This window comes from Hyaena hyaena, unplaced genomic scaffold (assembly GCF_003009895.1).
Source record: "Hyaena hyaena isolate Hyena2069 unplaced genomic scaffold, ASM300989v1 scaffold_3, whole genome shotgun sequence".
NCBI lineage: Eukaryota > Metazoa > Chordata > Mammalia > Carnivora > Hyaenidae > Hyaena > Hyaena hyaena.
This window is the reverse complement of record NW_024080635.1, coordinates 7,046,298-7,066,986: the sequence shown is the minus strand read 5'-3', so window position 1 is coordinate 7,066,986 and position 20,689 is coordinate 7,046,298. Positions and strand designations below refer to the sequence as shown.

Sequence of the window (20,689 nt, the reverse complement as noted above, 5' to 3'; positions counted from 1 at the left end):
ATATCATATATCCACTGTGTGTGGGTGTGTGTGTGTGTGTGTGTGTGTGTGTATCAGGAGAATGATATTTCTTATTCATTTGTTTTTTTTTTCTTATCTGTACTTCTTAGTTTTCCTTCACTGTACATATAAACTCCTCCTTGATTGAAGGAGACCCAGTCACATAATAAAGTGGGATTTGTTCCTTTATCTTCTAAAACATATCTAGTAATAGGGGCACCTGGGTGGCTCAGTCAGTTAAGCGTCAGACTTCGGCTCAGGTCATGATCTCACAGTTTCTGAGTTCAAGCCCTGCATCAGGCTCTGTGCTGACAGCTCTGAGCCTGGAGCCTGCTTCGGATTCTGTGTGTGTGTGTGTGTCTCTCTCTGCCCCTCCCCTGCTTCCATTCTGTCTCTTTCTCTCTCTTTCAAAAATAAATAAATTTTTTAAAATTCTTAACATATTTAGTAATAAAATGCCCTCCCTTCCCTGCCAAAAGGAGAAAGTTCAGATATATAGTGTATAGGGCCCCCATCCCCAGGGAAAGATAAAACAGGAACTGCCTTCCTCCTCCCCATTTCCACCCCCGGGGACCCCAGCTTCCCCTGGAAAACACCCTCAACACAGTGAGCAGGTCCATGGGGGTTCCTGGGAGAGAAGACAAAAAGCAAAGAGGCTGGTGTCATTACAGTCACTTTATTTCATCAGAGTCCAGACCACCCCTAAGTCCATCCCCACTGAACTCCTCCTTCCATACCTCTTTGGCCTCTGTATAGGCTTCCTCTACCAGGAATGCACTCCATCTGCAAACTCCTATTCACCCTTCCAACCCAAGACCTTGAGGGTCACAGGCAGCTCTGATTATTCCTTCCTCAGCACCTCCCCTGACAAGTCATTCTGATAGTAAAGCTTTTATACTCCTGCATTGGTCCACAGGCCACTGGTAGCCTGCCTGTGAGCAGCGGCCCAGGAAACACTGGACGCATACCTGAACCATGATCAAGGAAACCAGAAGAGAGGCTGGGGACAGGATGTGCAGGACATCAAGGCCAGAGCTGGAAAGGCTGGGGCTCACTGTGTGGGGGGCTGACTGAAGGGACGGGGCACTTCCATTTCCACCTGGCACAATCTTCTACCTTTGGGGACTTCCCGGAACTCTAAAACTCCAGGCTGCAGGTCAAGGAATGGTACAGGGAGGCTGCACACATTTGGAGCCCCCCCCTTTCCTAACCACCGGTGAAATCGGGGTAGAGGGGGCTTGCTCCGGCCTCTTCTGCCTCTCAGATCAAAGCAGACTCTGGCCTAAACTCCACTTTCACCCCCTCTCAGAAAATCTAGAAGCTCCAAACCAAGGTCGCGGGCGCAGCTGACCCCCTGATCCTCATCCCCAGTGAGAGGCAATGGGGGAAGGCAAACCAGCGTGGCCCCCATTTTTATCTCTTTTTCTCTCCCAGGGCAGGGAGGGGGGGCGGGCCCAGGGGTGAGCCCCAGCCGCTCCCCGCCAACCCCCAAGTCCCCAAAGGACCGGCCGCTACCACCTTGGCAGCTGAGGCATTCCCGGAAAGTCACCACAGGCCAGACACAAGCAGCTTTACCAGGGCTTGTTCCCATCTGCGGCCAAGCCCCGACCCCCAGGCACCCCCGACGCCTCCCTCCCTCCCAGCTGCCACCCCCATTCACCGGGTCTTCCGGTCGAGCTTGCGCCGGACCAGCTGGCTCAGGACGAACGCAGTCAGGACGCTGCTGCCCCCGGCGAGCAGGAAGAGGCCGGAGAAGTTGTGGGGCCAGCGGGTGTGCAGAGGCTCATAGATGGGCCGCCGGGCCTCGTAGTCCAGGGCCACGGCCTCCAGCTGAGCCAGCGTGCACAGCACCAGGAAGACGTGGAAGAGCTGGTGGCCCTGGCCAAAGACATGGCAGCTGCCGGGAAACCAGCGCTCGGGCACGGAGGAGGAGAAGAAGGCGGCGGCCAGAAGGAAGAAGACCACCTGGCATTTGTGGTAGAGGACAGCCGGGTCGTCTGCAGCAGGGTCAGGGGACACCAGGATGCGGTGCACCACGGGGCTGATGTCCAGCGCGTAGGCCAGCGCCGAGGGCACCTCCTGGCAAGTGCGGCCCAGCAGGCCAGGGTTCTGGATGTACTTGCTGTAGCAGGAGCCGGTGCAAGAAAGCCAGGCGAGAAAGGCGGCCAGGGGCAGGAAGACGGCCTGCACCTGCGCGTGCCAGGCAGGCTCGATGGCGTAGTAGAAGTGCACCAGGGCGCTGCCGAACTGGTACACTGCCACGCCCACGTAGTCCAGGAAGAAGAAACTGTAATGCCAGAATTCGGACTTGGCCTGCAGGAGGTGAGCCAGGGCGCTGAAGAAGAGGTAGGTGAAGGAGGCAAGGATGATGATGAAGAGGGGCAGGGCGTGCGGGTCTCCCCAGAAGTCCACGGTCCCCGCGAAGACGGCCAGCCGCAGCAGCAGCACCAGGGCCGCCAGCAGGTGGGTCCACACGTTCACCGCCTCATTGTGCTGCTGGAACAGCGTGCGGAAGTAGAAGCACCAGGTCTGATGCAGCGGCCGGTAGCCCACATAGATGTACGGCTTCCAGAAGAGGGGTGGCACCTGGGCGCGGTCCACTGTGAACACAGGCTCTGGCTGCTCGGATGGCTGAGGCTCCTGGTGGGCCTGCCGCCAACTGGGCAGGAGACGGACGAGCTTCTGGGCCACCACCGCAGCCATGGCCGTGGGCCAGTCAGGGAGCTGGGAGAGAGGCCAGGGCAAAGTCAGGGGACGGGTGTCCTCGCGCCTGGACCACGCCACCAGCAGCAGCGGAGAGGCTCCGAAGCCCAGTTCTCAGTCCCTCCTTCCCGCCCCCTTGTCCCCACACTGAGTTTCAGAAGAGAGGAGTCATCCTAAGGAAGAGCTAGCTCAGCGAGGACCCCATGACTGTTCTGCTCCCTGATGTATCCCGAGTGCCTAGAACGGGGCCTGGCATGTAGTAGGCGCTCAGTAAACTTCTGAGGAATGAATTTAGGAGGCTCACTACCTCAGCCATTTCCATTCCAGTCCAGGCTCCACACAGCAGCCCCTGTTGTTTTCTCCTGGGTTCGTGCTGCCATCCGTGTTCACCTGATGGTGACAATGACCTTGCTGACAGACCCGCTGCCTCTACCTTGAGCCCCTTCAGAGTGACCAGGGTCTCCCACTGGCCCTCCATCACCCTCCGTGACCTGGCCCCTGCTACTTTTCCCAGCCTCACTGCTCAACCACAGTGCACTTGACATCCAGCCACAGCCTTACCACACCCTTGGGCCTGCTGTTTCCCACATGTCCTTAGGTCTACACTAGCGGTTCCCTCTCCCTGAGACATTTCCCTCATCTTGCCTACGTGGCAAACTCCTAATCATCCCACAAAACCCATGTCTTCTGTGATACTTTCCCTGGCCCTCTGAACCTCTGATGATGACCTCTCTACTTGACCCCCTACCATAAGATACCCATGCTTTCACTAGGATGACATTTCCCATGGGCATTAAAATTGTTGATGTGAGCTCACTAAGCCTAGGCAGTTTGCATCATTATTTTGTGGACCCCTGGTGCTTAGCAGGTAGCTGGCACTCAGTGTTTGTTGAATCAAAGAATATAACCAGCATCCCTGTAACATTCCATATCCTTTAAGTCTCCAACTAAAACACACACACACACACACACACATACACACACACACCACTGTTTTCCCCCTAAAAGTTCCCAGTAACAACTGATCTATAAAAACAGCCCTTCCTCTCAGCCACACCTCCCCTCAAAAGATCCCTCCTCCAGCTAGTCCACTCCCACCCATGGTTGCTAATTCCAAAGAAATCAAATCTAACCGCTCAGCCTGGCATTCAAGACCCCACTCCTACCCTCATTCTCCACCTAACCCAAACAGCACACCCCGTGCCAACTTCCATTCCCTCCACTGAAATGCTTTAGGGCCAGTTAGTTCACACTGCCACCCCCAAGGGACCTCCTTACTGCCCTCATCCCACTTCCCCTGCACAGGTTATACAATGTAGCACATAACACATATCCATTCATCCATCCATTTGTTCATTTAGCAAACACTGAGCCCCTCCTCTACCTGAGATCCTGTGCTCAGTCCAGGGGAGGGCAGAGAGGGAAAAGATTTGATCCCTCCCCGCCTCCCCCAGGAACCTCATAGTATGGTAGAGTTGTTGAGATGAAAGCAAATCATAGCAAATGCTCACAGTACTTGCTCTGTGCTGGACATGTCTCAAGCACCTTATGTATAATTGATTCATTAATGCTTCTTAATATCCTGTAAGTAGGTACTATCATTACTCCCATTTTTCAGATAAGGAACTGAGGCATGGAGAAGTTAAGGACCTCAACCCCACCCCTCCCCCCACCTCCACCTAGCTAGGAAGTGGCAGAGGCACGATCTGAACTCAGTTTGCAATCTTAACCACTACCCTACACTGTGCTTTGCAAGACATGGTGGCAAATTATTCATCGTTCCCTAATTATATACCCTACATACAGCTTGGCCTGGAACCAGTTACTTAAGTCAGGCTTAACAGTATTCACTGTGTCATTCATTAAATCAAAATATCTATTGAAAAACTAGCGTGTGCCAGACAACTCTCACCCCTCAAATTCTCTCTAACAAGCTTATTGGACTCAGCATTCTGGTTTTCCATCCATCTTTCTTTCTTTCTTTTTTCCATTTATTTATTTTGAGAGAGAGAGAGAGCAGGGGAGGAGCAGAGAGAGAGGGAGAGAGAGAATCCCAAGCAGGCTCCATGCTGAGAGTGGAGCCTGACATGAGGCTCGGTCCCACGACCGTGAGACCACAACCCGAGCCCAAATCAAGAGTTGGACACTCAACTGACTGAGCCACCCACACGCCCCATCCACTTTTTATCAGGCATTGATTGCAACTAGCTTTGCACCAGTCACTGTAACAGGCAAGGAGGTCCAGGCAGGATGAAGCACTGATATTTCTGCCACCAGCAGCACCATGATCACCCCCAAAAGTCCCCTGATAATTTGTACACAGTCCAAGTGAATGCAGGGAGCTTGCCATGCAAAGGCAGCATCAAGACAAGCCCCCAGCCCATCAGCCTCCTCACCCTGGCCGGACTTCCATCCCCAAGCTCCTCCCACATTATACTTATCAAGTCAGCTCTGGTCTCTCCTGGCCCAATGAGGAAACAGGAGTTAAATAGTTACTGCACAAGGAGTTAACTCCACTTCCTGTTCTTCACATAGCCTTGCTGGCCACTTCCGTTCAGAGCACAGAAGTGCTAGTGGCAGAAGCAGCAATGGAGGCCCTCTCCTCCTCAAAAGACTGGGCTTCAGGCTTCACCCCTGTCTACCTCTTTGGCTTCCCAACTCAGAACCTTGGGGAGTGAGAGAAGGCCTCCGAAAGCATCTCATGCAGGAGCCTTGTTTCACAATGAGAAAACAAGAGCCCAGAGACAGAAGGGCCTTCCCCATCAGTGCCCAATCCAGCAAGGTTTCCATTCCAGCCCAAGGGAAAAAACCAGGGAATGATAATGGGTGATGGTGGCCTAGTTTCTGGATCCCTGTGATTCATTCAATACAGTCCAAGGCTCCATATCCCACCCTTAGAACTTCCCAAGGCATAACAGCCTATTAAAGTCTCTGAGAAGACCGACAGCAAAGAAGCCAGCTTCCCTCTGTTGAACGTACATTTGCCAAGACTACCTGACCAAGGATTCCTGTCCTCGTAATAATTATATTACCAAGCCAGCTGAAATGTAGTGCTTACCATGTGCTCAGTCTTTACAACCTTGTTACAATTAATTCTCATAGCGAGCCTTTTGAGATAGGTATTATCATGCCCATTGTGTTGTTGAGGATAGTGAAATTCAGAGAGGTTAGGAGCTCCTTCCCCAAGGGAGGAACATGCATGCGCGCGCATGTGCGTACGTGCGCGCGCGCACACACACACACACACACACACACACACACACACGGAGAGAGAAGCCAGAATTTGGACTCAGCTCTCTGTCAAGTCCAGGTACTCTTAGCCACTCTGCTGCTATCTTGCCTTCTGTCATACGAATCTTCATCCTACTTTGGAAAATAATGGTCTAACGCAGGCAGCCAAAGCCTTTCCCATACATTATTTCCTTAGTCGTCCAGCAACTCACACACATCTAAGAGACCTCAGTCTCCCCACATTGCCAAGCTGCCCACCAGCCCTATGCCAATGAAGCCCTGGCTCACAGCCCCCTCCTCAGCAGGGGATAGCTCCATCAGGGACCCCCTCCTCCACCAGACACAGCGGGCCCTAAGCACAGACCCCAGAGGCTACATACTGGGATAAAGAGACCCTGCTCCCTACTTCCTTTAGACTTCCCCCAGCAGCCCCATTCCATCTGAACAGGTCTGTTTTTAGAAATCGTTCCCATCTCCTCACTCCAGGGAATGGAGCCCCTGAATCCAGGGGAAAGGAGCAGGTGCAGGGGGCCAGCAAGAGCTTGAAGGATGAGGGGGAAATATCCAGAGGCCACCCGCAGGGGATCCTGAGTCATCTGCCCACCAGGCTGCCAGGCCCTGCCTGTTTCAGGGCCCCCTCCCTGGCCCCCCTCCAAGCCCAGGTTACCTAGGGATTTTTCCTGAGCCTGGGGGGGCCGATGGCTTCTGCTGTGGGACTGGGCAAAATCGCCAGATGCCAAGCACCGGGTGGTACTTCCACAGGTGAGGGTCACTAAGGGCGGGGCTTCCAGGGATTGGAGGTTGTCTTGTGTGATGTCACCAGAGGGTGGGGCTAAGGACAACCTCCACCTCTCCCTCCCCCTCCTAATACCTTTCCCCTAGTTGGCCAAATCCGGGCTCAACACTGCCCTCCTAGCCAGGCAGCGGCTGCAGAAGAAGTTCAGCATTAATCTCTACATGAAACATGTAGGGAAGCCCAGGGCCGGTTATGGAAAGTCGTGACTTACCGGAGATCACACAGCAAGGCGGGCAAAGCTGGGCTGAGATCAGGTGGTCCAGGGCCTGGTTGATGGGTGTCTGGCAAACTTGACTGGCTTCTGTCCCCTACTCACCAGGAATCATAATGGAAAGAAGTTAGGACTAAAGGAGAAAGCAGACACCATAAGGGCTCAGGAAGGAGACGGACTTCAGATTCAGAGAAAGCAGGTCTGATGCCTGCTTCCATAACATACTAGCTGTGTGATCTAAGACAAGTGACTCACCGTCTCTGATCCCTAGTCCCTCATGAGGATTATAATATTATCTACTGCACAGATTGCTTATAAAGATTAAACTTATCAGAACAAACTTGTAGCACAGTTTAGCAACTCGATAAATGATTGCTGCCATTATTAATTATTATTAGTAGTAACTAATTATTATTAATAGTAGTGATATTTGAAATACCCCAGCCTGAGAGATTTGCTTGGTAGCCTCTAAAAAACTGTCTTCTTTTAGCCATCAAGAGCCGGTTCCACTGGACTTGGGGGCTTCAGTTAACCTTGTCCCTTGAAATATTTACCTTTCTATGTGGATGCATGCAAGGACCAGGGAAATTTGGCTGGAGTTTGAACTCCTGGAGACACTGACCTTATTTAATAATTAAATTCTCCCCAGCACAGACCATTCAGAGTAACCCCTGTGGCTTCACAGAGCCCTGAAGATTTGCACTTGTGCACAGACCCAAGAGAGGTGGCTGGGAAATGAAACTGCCAGGGAAAGGGTGGCCACTTTGGCTGCCCCATCCGCCCAGTGGGAGGGTAAAGGGGGTAGACCCTGCTAGCAGGTGATCCAAAAGACATGAAATCTGGCCAGGGCATGTGTCACAGGTTTGGGAAGCTTCTGGACTGGCCAAGCCTCAGAACTGAGATCTCCAGGGCTCAAGTGGGAGCTCCTGTCAATCCGAGGAGCTCTGTCTTCCTCCGCCCTCCCACCTCCATTGTCCTTTTCTTAAATACAAGGTCAGTCTCCTCACCTAACTCATCAGCCAAGGCTTGCCCCTGTTCCTCCTGGTCTGATACACATGGTCAAAAAGTCCCCTAAGCACCTGTGGGCAAAACAGAAGACCGGGTTGTCGGGATGGGGTAGTAAAGGGGCTCTGAAGAGGGAGAGCCCCGGGTTATACCCATCCCGGAGATGTTAGCGCACACGGCAGGCAAAACGCAACAGGGCTGGGCCACATGCTTAATGAAGCAGACAGCCTCCCTGCACTGGCAGGGTCACCCACACAAACAAAACCCCCACGGGCCCAGGAAAATCCAGCCCTGAGAGAAGCCACCCAGGTGGTGACCATGCAGAATTGGAGGGAGCTGATGCCCCAAGGAGGGCACCTACCACTCCCACAGACTATTTCAAGTGAAGCCATGTCCCCATTTTTATGTGGGGATAGGATGTCAAGTCTGAAACTTACCAGCTGTGTGATTTTGCTAAAGTCCTTTAACCTCTCTGAGCCTATTTCCTCATTTATAATCAAAGGATAATAATCACCTTGGGCTCTGGTGAAAGCAAAACAAAGGTACTGATGCCAGACGTTAGCTCTGGCACAGCATGGCTCCGCTGCTTTTGTTGGATTCTAGTCCTGGCTCAGCCACTTACTCCCTGTGTGACCTTGGACAAGTCCATTCCCCTTTTGGCCCTGTTTCTCCCGAAGTCAAAGGGGAGAGTGAATTTATCAGTTACCTCAAAGGTCCCTTCAGGCCCTGAGACATTCCAATATTTGTTTTAGACCCTCTATATGCCGGGTGCTGGAGCTTTGGCAGTGAACAAAGCAATTAAAACACTTCCCTTCTGGAATAGCCCAGCTAATTGGCACCTAAGAGTAGGAACTAATGGTATTAATACCCTGCCTTCTTGGAGCTTAACAGCCTAACTAAAAAAAAACAAAAAAACAAAAAACCCACCTAACTATCATGAGTATTCGTTGGTTATAATTCAACTTTCTCTGTTGCCTCCACCTCGGCTTGTAAAACATTCATTGTTGCTTGTCTGGGCCCCCATTCTTCAGCACACTCCCTCCAGGCAACTTTATCTTGCCTTAGAAGACAAAGTCTAACCTCAGATAAAAATAATAGTAAGGCAGAGAGGGAATCCTGGCTGGCTCAGAAGTTAGAACACAAAACTCTTGATCTCAGGATCATGAGCTCAACCTCACGCTGGGTGTGGAACCTACTTAAAAATACATACGTACATTGGGGCGCCTGGGTGGCTTAGTCGGTTAAGCGTCCGACTTTCGCTTAGGTCATGATCTCGTGGTTCGCGGGTTCGAGCCCCGCATCGGGCTCTGTGCTGACTGCCAGCTCAGAGCCTGGAGCCTGTTTCAGTCTGTGACTCCCTCTCTCTCTGACCCTCCCCTGCTCACGCTGTCTCTCTCTCTCTCTCCTAGAAATAAATAAAAAAACGTTTAAAAATATGTATATATTCTAATCTCTTAGTCATAGAATAATATTTTCTATTCTATTTATTACTCCCAGCAATTTAAAAATATTTTTGAAGCCATCTCCCATGTGACGCACCAAGTACATATGTATTCTNTCGAGCCCCGCATCGGGCTCTGTGCTGACTGCCAGCTCAGAGCCTGGAGCCTGTTTCAGTCTGTGACTCCCTCTCTCTCTGACCCTCCCCTGCTCACGCTGTCTCTCTCTCTCTCTCTCCTAACAAATAAATAAAACATTAAGAAAAATACATACATACATACATACATACGTAAGATAGTAAGGCCTTATCTGCATTAAACAGGACTTAGAGGTTCCTTGAGGGGTTCTGACAAGGCCAATACCATATACGAGCCCAAAATATGAATAAGATGAGGTACTAACAGCAATTTACAGTGGCTTCCTGTTTTCAAGGAACTTTCACACACATTTCATTTCTCCCTCAAAGCAACCCATAACCTCCAGGTAAGCTGGCATCATGGCCCAGGAGGCAGGATCACAGGGGGCATCATCCGACTCCAAAGCCAGTGCTCCAGCCCTTCATCCATTGTGGTCAACCTCCAGGCACCTGGTGGGTGGCCACAGATTACACAAGCAAAGTTTTTATCCCTGGATGGCCTCCTGATCTCCGAGCAACCAGGTCACCTCCTCCAATGTAAACCAAATTCCCAGACTCGGCAGAATGTGTTTACAGAAAGTCCTTCTGTTTCTTCCAACACGGAACGGATATCATTTTTGGTTTTTGTAACCGCACTTGGGGCCTCCATTTGTGATCGGGATAGAATAAATAACTCAGAGGAATTCTTCTGTGGAACTCAGACTCACAAATGCTCCGAGGACAAGGAAGAATCTCTAACAGGAAAGCAAGCCCAGACATGTTGAGTGAGCTGGCTACAGTCACCCAGCACAAGTGGTGGAAAAAGGACAGAACTTTCACCACTGGCCAGCAAGGGCTCCACTGGTTAGGGAAACTGAGGCTGGAGAGGGACAGCCTGTCACCAAGAGCCTCAGAGGTGCCACAAGCCCCTGGTTGTGAGGCTGGGACCCTCTTCCATAGGAGCTAAACAGAAGGTCATGGGCCATCCATCAAGGTGCAGCCAGGCTCTAGGAATCCATCAAACCTTCAAACTCACCAGCGGTGGCCTGACCAGGCCCCCCTACTCAGGCCAGGCCTGAATGGGCTGCCCCCAGGAAACCTCTGGGCAGGGGGTCCTCAAAGCCTGCAGGCTTGAAGCAAGTGCTATGGGTGGTGTGGGGCTCCCTCCCTCCCCTCACTGGGTCCAGAAACCTCCATGTTTTCCTGACACCCAACCGGCCTGGGCGCCCCCCAAGTGGGACTCGCTCACATCACCCTGTTCTAGGTACTCCTGCACGTTCTGCCCCTGGAGTCTCCCAGGATCCCCTTCCCCCGGCAGAGGGAGCAGCGAGCCCCCAGCCTCTCCACCACCGCCTGCCCGGGCCGGCCCTCCGCCCAGCCCACTCCCTCAGTAGTGCTCCCTTGCAGCTGGTCCCCCAGCATCCTCCCACCCTTGTCCCGGGGGTGCTCCGACTCCAGCGTCTCTCCCCGCCCGCGTGCGCGCCGCCTCCCGCTGGAGTACCCCCTGCACCCGCTGCCGGCGTCCAGGCGCGCGACCGGCTGATAAAGGGACGGCGGGTGGCCCGGCCCGGAGGCGGGAGGGCGGGCGGGGCGCGGGTGAACCGCCGGCCTCTCCCGATCCCCCACCCCGCCGCGCCCACATGTTGCTCGCAGCGGCCGGGGGGCTCCCCACACCCGCGACCGCGCAGGCCCGGGAGTTCCTCCGGTTATCGTCCAGAAAGACGCGGAGACCGAGGCCCGGACAGCAGAAGTTGCCCAAGTCCCCGGCAGGGCGGTGGCGCTGCGGAGGCTCCCGCTGAGCGGATCCCACTTCCGCGGTCTTGAACCACCAGCTCCCGGCCCGGGGTGGGGGCTGACTTGCGGGCGCCGGGCCCGTTGTAGCAGGAGCGCGGACGCTTCCAGCGAGAGCCCGCCGCCCAGCCCCGAAGCCAGTAGGATCCACACATGCCACCGCTCACTGGGCTGTTTCTGGTCGAGATGGGCCTAGCCTTCGCCGGCTTCGTGTGTCTGCCTGGAGGCCCCACCCCCGCCTCTGCACCCCTGTCTTATTTAAGTTCCCACCTCGCCTCTCTCCGTGGGCAGCTTCCCCTGGTGGGCCAGCCCCAGGCCTGGTGTTTGAACCCCTATTAAAACACCCACTTTCTACTCCCTAGTGTAACATCTCTCCGCAGAAGGGAGAGCACCCGAAGGGTGAGGGATCCCTGCATAGAGGAGGCCCTCAGCAAACACCGGAGCAGCGATGACAAGACAGAGTGGGAGACACCCCCACGCCCCCATCTGGGGTGCACATCGCCTGATGGATACAGAGCAGAAAGGGGACAACAGTCTAAGGAGGGACACCGCTCTGCTCTCAGGGAGTTTTGAATCCATTCAGAGGGACTGCAGGGGGCCTGAGTGTGGTGACAGGATCCACATCCTGGTACTACCCCTAACTGGCCGTTTGACCTTGGGCAAGTCTCTCTGTCCTCAGCCTCAAGTTTATTACCTTTAAAATGGAAATAATAGGGGCGCCTGGGTGGCTTAGTCGGTTGAGTGTCCGACTTTCGCTTAGGTCATGATCTCGCGGTTCGCGGGTTCGAGCCCTGCGTCGGGCTCTGTGCTGACTGCCAGCTCAGAGCCTGGAGCCTGTTTCAGTCTGTGACTCCCTCTCTCTCTGACCCTCCCCTGCTCACGCTGTCTCTCTCTCTCTCTCTCTCTCTCTCTCTCTCTCCTAGAAATAAATAAAAAACATTAAAAAAAAGAAAAGGAAATAATACCCGACAGGTTGTTAGGAGAACTAATAAAACAGTGGGTATGAAGGTTCTTTGTCAACTAGTGAATTCTAGTGAGTACTAGAGGAATGTATATTTCCTTATTATATTATAACAAAACATATATAATCATAATGTAATAAGATGCAACAGGTCTTTACTTCAACACGTTCAGACAAACCCAAACCCTACGATTTAGTGAAATCTGTCACCCATGCGGATAGAAAAAATAGCACAGAAGATCCCATCGTTTAGAACAGGCAGGGTATAGGAAATGAACAAGTAAGAACATTATGGAAATTATATTCTAAGGTTTATTTATTTGGGGAGGGGGAAGGGCAGAGAGAGAGAGAGAGAGAGAGAGAGAGAATCCCAGGCAGGATCCGTACTGTCAGTGCAAAGCCCAATGCGGGGCTCAGATTCATAAACCATGAGATTATGACTTGAGCCTAAGTCAGACACTTAACCCACTGAGCCACTCAGGCACCCCAGAAATTATATTCTATATGATGGAATATACTCTATCATAGTGAATAAAAACTGAAAATTGGAAGGTAACTTAGACTCAGCTTCCAGTTTGGGAACACCTGCTCTGTACTGGACATGTACAGCTTATTAAGCTCTTGCCATGCGCTGAGAGCCATATGCTAACTAGTTGCCATAACTATTTCCTTTGATCGAGATAACTCTTATTAACCCATTCTACAAATTGGGAAACTGAGGATCAGAAAGGGCACATGGGACTGTTATATTATCTCATTTAGCCCCATGCATTCCTACAAATTGACTGTGATGACCTCCATTTTATGGATACAAAAACTGAGGCCCAGTGGACAGAAATTATGTATTCCAGGTCACATAACTCCCAATATACTTGGGCTCTGAGAAATGGATCTGGAGATGTGGTTGCGGAAGAAAAGGCACTTGACCATGACACTTGGCTATGGATGTTTGAGAGCTGAATGATCAAAATAATTTAAAAAAGGAACAGTGATCAGTTACGGAGTACTTGCCAAGTGCCACGCCCGATGCAAAGCCCCGTATGCGCACTATAAGCCCACAAGGGTGTTCTTTCATTACCTCATTCTGGGGATGAGGAAACTTGTTCCAGAAGATGCTACCTGCCCAAGGCCACCCAGTTGCCTAGTGGCAGGCCTGGATCCCAGCCTAGGTCTTATCTGGTACACAGTACTGGTAACAAGGAGTGAAGCTGTGGATCCAGGACATTCCTTCCCTACCCTGCTGTCCTCAACTCCTTTTCCAGGCCAGGCACAGTGGGAGCAGCTCCAAGGCCACCAAGGCCACCTCCCTTCATGCCCTCCCACAGCTCAGGCACCTGGGGGAGGCCCAGGGCCTCCCTTGCTCCCAGAGCCCAAAGCCCTGTAATCCTTTGCATCCAGACCCTAGGAGAGGGGAGTGGGGAACCTATCCAGTAATCTATGCATCATCCAGCTGCCTTCCCAGGCATCAGGTTCGGCCATTAGAGGAATAGGGTGTCCAGGGAGACCAGCTTCCTGGGCGGGCCTGAAGAGTCAAAGGGCCTCAGAAGTCAGGCTCTGAGCTAGGAGACCACCAGGAAGGGCTTCAGCACAAGCAAAGTAAGAGAAAGGATGTGGGGCCTGAACTGTCCGGAACACATTCTTATCTTTTCCCCAAAACAAAGGCATCTATTCACTGGGGGCGGCAAAGCAGTGACACACATGAATGTATCCTGCCTGCGTTCACACCTTAGCTCTGCCCCTTCCCCCAGGCAAGTTATGTACCCTCTCTGGACATCTAGTTCATCCATTCTAAAACAGGCCAATACCCTCCATATAGGGTTGGCATGAGGAGTAAATGAAATAACCCATATGAAGTACTCACACTGACTGACACACAGTGTTTGCTCAACAAATGTCAACTATTACTCTAGTTTAGTTGTTTATTCCCTCCCTTTGCCAATGAGTGAGAAAAAGAAAGGCTTGTTATAAGCCCCTTGCAATGTTTAGGCAATTACACAAAAATGCAATTACACAGCATTGTTGAAATAATTCCTGACTCCTACACATCGCAAAACCAGGATTCAAACCCAAGGGGTTTGACCCAAGACCATGATTTCAACTGCGCATGGTGCAGTGGGGACACGGGGGTACTGATTGCCTACAGAAACTCTCTGCCTAAAGTCCACTTGTCTAGAGCCTTACAGGATGAGGAAGAGTTCACCAAGCCATGAGGAGGGAAAGGACTTTCTAAACAGAAGGAACAGCATGTGCAAAGGTGCAGAGGTATGAATGGCTGGGTGAGTTTCGGGAATGAGCTGTCATGTTCGGGGGCGGGGCACAGGGGACCTGGAGGCAACAGATGGCATCCGAAAGGCGGGGGGGGGGGGGCTGGAATGAAGAGAGCCTTGCCAAGGTGGAGGGCTTTATCCTGAAGGCAGTGTGGAGACTGGAGTCGGAGATTAGAGAGAGGGATGGAGTGAGGGGGCTTCAAGGACACCAGAGAGGTTGGGGGGTGTCCCCTGGGACTCCATGGCTGGGTGACTGACTCTTGCCCGAGAACCCCTAAGGGACGGGCTGTCAGTAGTAGCAGAACAGAGACCAGTGGTAGAGGGAATTAACTGCATTTCCATGGAAGCGGGCTACAGGTGTATGCGGCCTGCAGGCCTGAACCGCGCTGCAGGGGAGAGGCAGCCTTACATCCAGCCCCAGGAGGTCTCTCGCAGGGGCCATGAGGCTTGGCAGAAAGTGGCTGGAGGTGTCCCCGGGGTGTTCTGCGATGGCAGGAGGCATCGTAAGCAGCTGGCCCTCCTCAAGGGATCCGCAGATGAGACCCTGCAGTGACTGTCCCCAGCACTGCAAACACAAGAGTGGCCCGAGCCACACAGTCACAGCCCACCCTAGATTTCAGCTTCAGCAGGAGTGGGCAGTCCTGTGCCCGCTGCCCTCAGCCCTGCGCCAGCAGGCATGCCTCAGCTCTCCAGCCTCTGGGCTCTAGCCCAGCCTGCCATTTTAGGTGCAGACGAGAAGTGCAGGCTTTTAGCACCCCGAGAACAGCACTCGTGGAAGCTGTTGGAGAAAGCTCCAGCCTTCTGCTCAGAAGAAGACAACTCTGGGAGGTATTCTGTCTGCGTCGAGCTTTCTGGAACCCAGGCTCCACGACCGACCGAAAGCAGCAACCTGGAAGACACCCTCCCCATCCCCCTTTGTGCTTTGCCTGCTTCCTACTTCCCTCCCTTCTGCTTTCTGGGGTCACCTCCCAAAGCAACTACTCGCCTCTAAGTCTCTGTCTCAGGCTCTGCTTTGGGGGGAAACCGGACCAGGACTTCCAAGACCGCCCTCCACCCCTACCAAATAAAAGAGTCAGCTTGAAACATCTGCCAAGCCTGGAGAGTTCAAAACAAACACAGGCTAAGGCAGCCCTTTCCTGGACCCGTAATCTCACTACTCTCCCACGTACCTTCTAGGGCAGCCCTGGGCAGGTCGGAACCTCAGTGAGCAGCAGGGGAGAAGGTGTGGGCTCAAAGGGCAGAAGAACAGAGGAAGCCCACCGCGGACTTTCCTACTCCAGACCACAAGTTGCCAGCACATTCCTACCTCTTGACCTTTCCACTTGATACCCCCTCTGGCTGGAATTCCCTTTGCCCCATATAGGACCGGCATGATTTCTGGGGCCCTGTACAAAATGAAAATGCAAATCTTTGTTCAAAAATTAAGAATTTCAATATGTCGAGAACAGGAAACCAAGCATGGGGACCCTCCTGACCACAAAGTCCTATGCCACTGCATGGGTCACATGGTCGGGAAGCTGGTCCTGGCTCCAAATAGCTGAACTTCTGTTTGCTGCCCCACTGCCTTCAGATGTCTGTTTACATGTCACCTTATCTGATGGGGTACCTGGCTGGCTCAGTTGGTAGAATGTGACTCTTGATCTCAGGGTTATAAGTATAAGCTCCTCATTGGGTGTAGAGATTACTTAAAAAATAAAATCTTTTAAAATATAAATAAACAGGGGCGCCTGGGTGGCTTAGTCGGTTAAGCGTCCGACTTTCGCTTAGGTCATGATCTCTCGGTTCGTGGGTTCGTGCCCCGCGTCGGGTTCTGTTCTGACTGCCAGCTCAGAGCCTGTAGCCTGTTTCAGTCTGTGTCTCCCTCTCTCTCTGACCTTCCCCTGCTCACGCTGTCTCTCTCTCTCTCTCTCTCTCTCTCCTAGAAATAAATAAAAAACATTAAAAATTTAAAAAAAAAATAATAAAATAAAATAAAATATAAATAAACAAATAGGGGTGCCTGGGTGGCTCAGTTGGTTGAGCGTCCAGCTTCACTCAGGTCGTGATCTCACGGTTCATGAGTTTGAGCCCCTCATCAGGCTCTGCGCTGATGGTGCTGATGGTGCAGAGTCTGCTTGGGATTCTGTCTCTTTCTCTCTCTGCCCCTCCTCCACTCTCTCTCTCTCTCTCTCTCTCTCTCAAAAAAAAAAAAAAAAAACAACATTTAAAAGCTGCTGTTCCTCCTCACATGCATTTCTTTTTTTTTTTTAATGTTTATTTATTTATTTTGAGAGAGACAGAGAAAAAGGAGGGACAGAGAGAGAGAATCTTAATCAAACTGTGCTGACAGCACAGAGTTCAGTGCAGGGCTTGATCGATCATGAGATCATGACCTGAACTGAAATCAAAAGTCGGAGGCTTGCTGACTGAGCCACCCAATGCCCCTCCTCATGTGCATTTCAAACTAAACAGATGACTTAACCAAAAGTAAGTTAGAAGAACACCAATGGTCATTACAGGAAACTTTCAGTCTCCCCAAACTTACGTTTCTCGAAACTAAACTGGACAGTCATGGCTCTAAAGTTGTCAAAATGTGCGCCTTGATGGCTCAGTTAGCTACTTGGGATCCTCTCTCTCTCCCTCTCTCTCTTCCTCTCTCTCTCTCTGTCTCTCTCAAAATGAATAAATAAACATTTTTTTAAATAAAAAACAAAATTGTCAAAACAGCATGGGATGCCTATTTTGATAGGTATTTTGAACCCTCCAAACATTATCAGAAGTGTAAAAGTACCTCTTTGCAAAATACAATTTCTAGGCCAACTGAGGCAAAGAAAGAAACAATAAAAGGGCTCCTGAGGCCTCTCTTCTCTCCTGCCTTCTCTGTCTCAGGCTCCACTGCTGGTGCCACACCCCTGTATTCCCTGTGCACCAGCCCCCTCTCCAGATAAACCTCAGTTTTTTATGTTCCCTGGACAAAGCCCAAATGGAGACACATAGTTAAAAGAGTTTCCTAAAGTGACAGGGGACATCCATAGCTTTGCTGAAGAATTAAGTTATTCAAACTCACCAGCCTGGTTTCTTTCTGTTTTTCTTTTTTTGAAGATTTTATTTTTTAAGTAATCTCTACCCCCAATGTGGGGCTTGAACTAACAACCCTGAAATCATGAGTTGCACGCTCTATGGACTGAACCAGCCAGGCCCCCCACCAACCTGGTTTCTAATCAGATTTATATCAGACTGTGTGCTTTTTGGTGAGGACCGGGCCAAACACTGGATAAATCTAGCCTGATGCTGGAACGCTCACTGGAAATGTCCACCAAACATTTACAGTAGCTTTTTCTCAGCCCATTGACTGGAACAAAGTTCACAAAATTCAAGCTTGTACTCAAAAGCTTTGTGAACCTGTTTACAACTACTGTAGTTGACTCCAAATTGTCTTTAAAGAAAATTCTGGTTTTCCTTTAGATGTTGGATCTGCCTGAGGAGCATTTAACTCCATGTTTATTAATGGGTTAAACCAGGACCCTTCTCTAGTTAAAAGGACCCGGATGGAACAGGAAACTATGTCCACTCCAGTTTAATTTGGCCAACTGGCTCACTTATACCCTGGAAGAGTCATCTAAAAGAAAGACCGCTAAAATTTGGGGCACCTGCGGGTGGCTTAGTCGGTTGAGCGTCCAACTTTGGCTCAGGTCACCATCTCACAGTTCGTGAGTTCAAGCCCCGTGTTGGGCTCTACGCTGACAGCTCAGAGCCTGGATCCTGCTTCAGATGCTGTGTGTGTCTTTCTCTCTGCCCCTCTCCCATTCGTGCTCTGTCTCTCTGTCTCTCTCTCAAAAATAAATAAACATTAAGTGAAAGACCACTAAAATTGTTAATTTTCAACTCTGGCAAATCAAGGCCCCTCCACAAAACCAAAACCCCCCTCACTTCTGCTCTTATTGCAAAGGGCCAGGACCCTGGGGGAAAAGATTGTTACAAACTCAAGCATTCCAGGTTCCTTCAGCTCCCTAGCCACCTTTCCCATGCCCTCCCAATTCCCACTGTCGGGGCTCCGAGGAATGGTAGAGGCTCTTCCCAGTCCTTCCTCTTTATCGGCTCAGAGAAACCACTCTCCGGATTGGGAGTGAATCTCTCTCTGTCCTCACTGACACCACCCTCAGCGCTCACCCCCCTGCTATAAAGCACCTGCCCTGGCGAGCTAATACAGCCCAAGTAGAGGGTCGCTAATAAACCTCAACAGGTGCAGTCTCTGAACCCTTTTGTTTAGGCTCTTTGAGAGTCCCTTTTCCTCCTTAGTTCCTCCTCCCCTGTTCATAGAAGAAGGGGCTAGAAGGGGAAACCCTCAAAGACTTCAAACACCACACCTTGCAACCTGGAGATTTTGTCTATTGGAAAAGACACTTCCAGAAAGACTCTTCAGCCTCTCTGGAAACGCCCCTCTCAGGTGTGGCTAACCAACCCTTGTGCCGCCAGACTCCGGGGACTGGAGTCCTGGATTCACATGACAAGGGTCAGGAAAGCACCAAACCCTGACAGGACTTACACACCACCTGGTGACGTGAAAGTAAAGATTTCCCGCGATTGGATCAGGCGACATCCGACAGACCGCATTCCCGAGATGTCCAGAAACAGGCCTGTCCGGGTTCACGACTCACAGCAGTCTCTCTCTTTTGCATCTAGACCATTAACTGATTTTGAATTTTCCTCCGGAATTCATGGTTTTCGGATTTTCAGCATCTCTGTAGTACTAACACATTTAGTTCCAATAGTTCTTGTGAAGTAATGACACCGTTTTAAAATGTCTTTGCGTAGCTGCGGTTCTGCAAAGGGCTCCCCGGCTATTGCTCCGTGTACCTTCCCTAATGCACTCGGCTAATCCTTTCCATGGGCTCTTACGGTATCACTGTTGTGCTTTTGTGGGCGCGTTCAGCTGTCACGTCCAGGGGATATATGTGACTCCGGTTTTGGTCCATAGGGAGAACTCTTCTCCCCTTCGTCGGAATAAGCGTCAATAGATATTTTGAGTTGGCTACTGTCAGATCTAGAATTCTGGTGTAAGATCACACTTTTGATTTCGACTGTCAGGTTACTTTGGATTCTGTACTCGTTGCCTGTCAGAACTTTGTAAGATGATGAACCGCAGTAAGGAGATGATCTCCAATGCTACGTCCTTGATACATACAGACTCTAGGTGTAAAGTCCTGAGACTTCTGCTTCTCCTCCTTCTTACTCAAATGTGACCTTCATGGTTTTCCAATCTGTACAATCTTCCTCTGATGTGAGCCATGACTCCCAGGAAAGGTCCTTCCTGGCACTGAGGGACAAAGGCCACTAGATTAGGAAAACCTGACTCTTGATCAGCTATACTTTTGGAGAAAGATCTTGATCAAAAAGGAGAAGCAGGCTCCAAATTCAGCTGAAAACAAACAAACAAACAAACATTAAAAAAAAAAAAAAAGAAAGAAAAAGCTTGGAATTTGCAGCCCCTACCTGCTGGGGAGAGAGGTTAGAAATGGAGTTAATAATTGATCAGGCCTCCTGAAACCTCCCTAAAATCCCAGTGGTGTGGGTCTGGGGAGCTTTCAGGTGGCTGAGCATATCCATCTCCATGGGGAAGAAGATCCTGTGCTCTGGACCTTCCCACACTTTGCCCTACATATCTCCCCATCTGTATCCTTTAATAAACTGATAAATGTAAGTGAGTGTTTCCCTGAGTTCTGTGAGCCACTAAGAAATGAATCAAACCCAAGGAGGGACTGGTCGTTGGAACCTCTGATCTATAACCATCTGGTCAGAAGCACGGTGATGACCTGGGTTTGTGAGTGGCATCTGAAGCGGAGGAGGGGCAGTCTTGCAAAGGACCAAGCCCTGAACCTGTGAGATCTGATGGTCTCTCTGGGTAGGTCATGTCAGAATTGAGTTGAATTCTCAATACCCTGCTGGTGTCTGAGAATTTCTTGGTGTTGTCCGGGAAGTCCCCTCACCCCAGACATTGGAATTGAGTCCAGGAACCCAAAAGAGTTGGTGGTGGTAAAGTGGGATTTACTAGAACGTCCCTGGCTCATGCAAACATGTGGTTTGGGAAGAGAAAGATAAAAGGGGGTAGGGGTGGTGAAAACCTTTGATTCCTGGGTGGCCATGGTGTTGCCATGGTACGGAGCGGCTGTGCTATGCTCAGTTACTAGAG

The 20,689-nt window shown here is 51.1% G+C and overlaps 1 protein-coding gene across 12 annotated transcripts; it reads right to left on the bottom strand.

The window, feature by feature from the left end:
• Positions 1-657: 657 nt before the first annotated feature.
• Positions 658-19,064, bottom strand: PAQR7 (progestin and adipoQ receptor family member 7). Of its 12 annotated transcripts, none has more exons than XM_039232998.1 (6): positions 11,176-11,300; positions 9,789-9,972; positions 7,949-9,006; positions 6,942-7,038; positions 3,011-3,093; positions 658-2,724 (listed from the first exon to the last, which is right to left on the bottom strand). In XM_039232998.1, exons 5-6 carry the CDS (start codon positions 3,023-3,025, stop codon positions 1,657-1,659), a joined length of 1,083 nt encoding a protein of 360 aa, XP_039088929.1. In that variant the 5' UTR covers positions 3,026-3,093; positions 6,942-7,038; positions 7,949-9,006; positions 9,789-9,972; positions 11,176-11,300; the 3' UTR covers positions 658-1,656. The 12 variants fall into 12 exon arrangements, with proteins under 12 accessions (XP_039088929.1, XP_039088937.1, XP_039088953.1 ...); XM_039233006.1 differs by having other exon boundaries at positions 11,233-11,247; XM_039233022.1 differs by lacking the exon at positions 11,176-11,300 and having other exon boundaries at positions 7,949-8,020; positions 8,874-9,006; positions 9,789-10,963.
• Between the last annotated feature and the right edge of the window lie 1,625 nt (positions 19,065-20,689).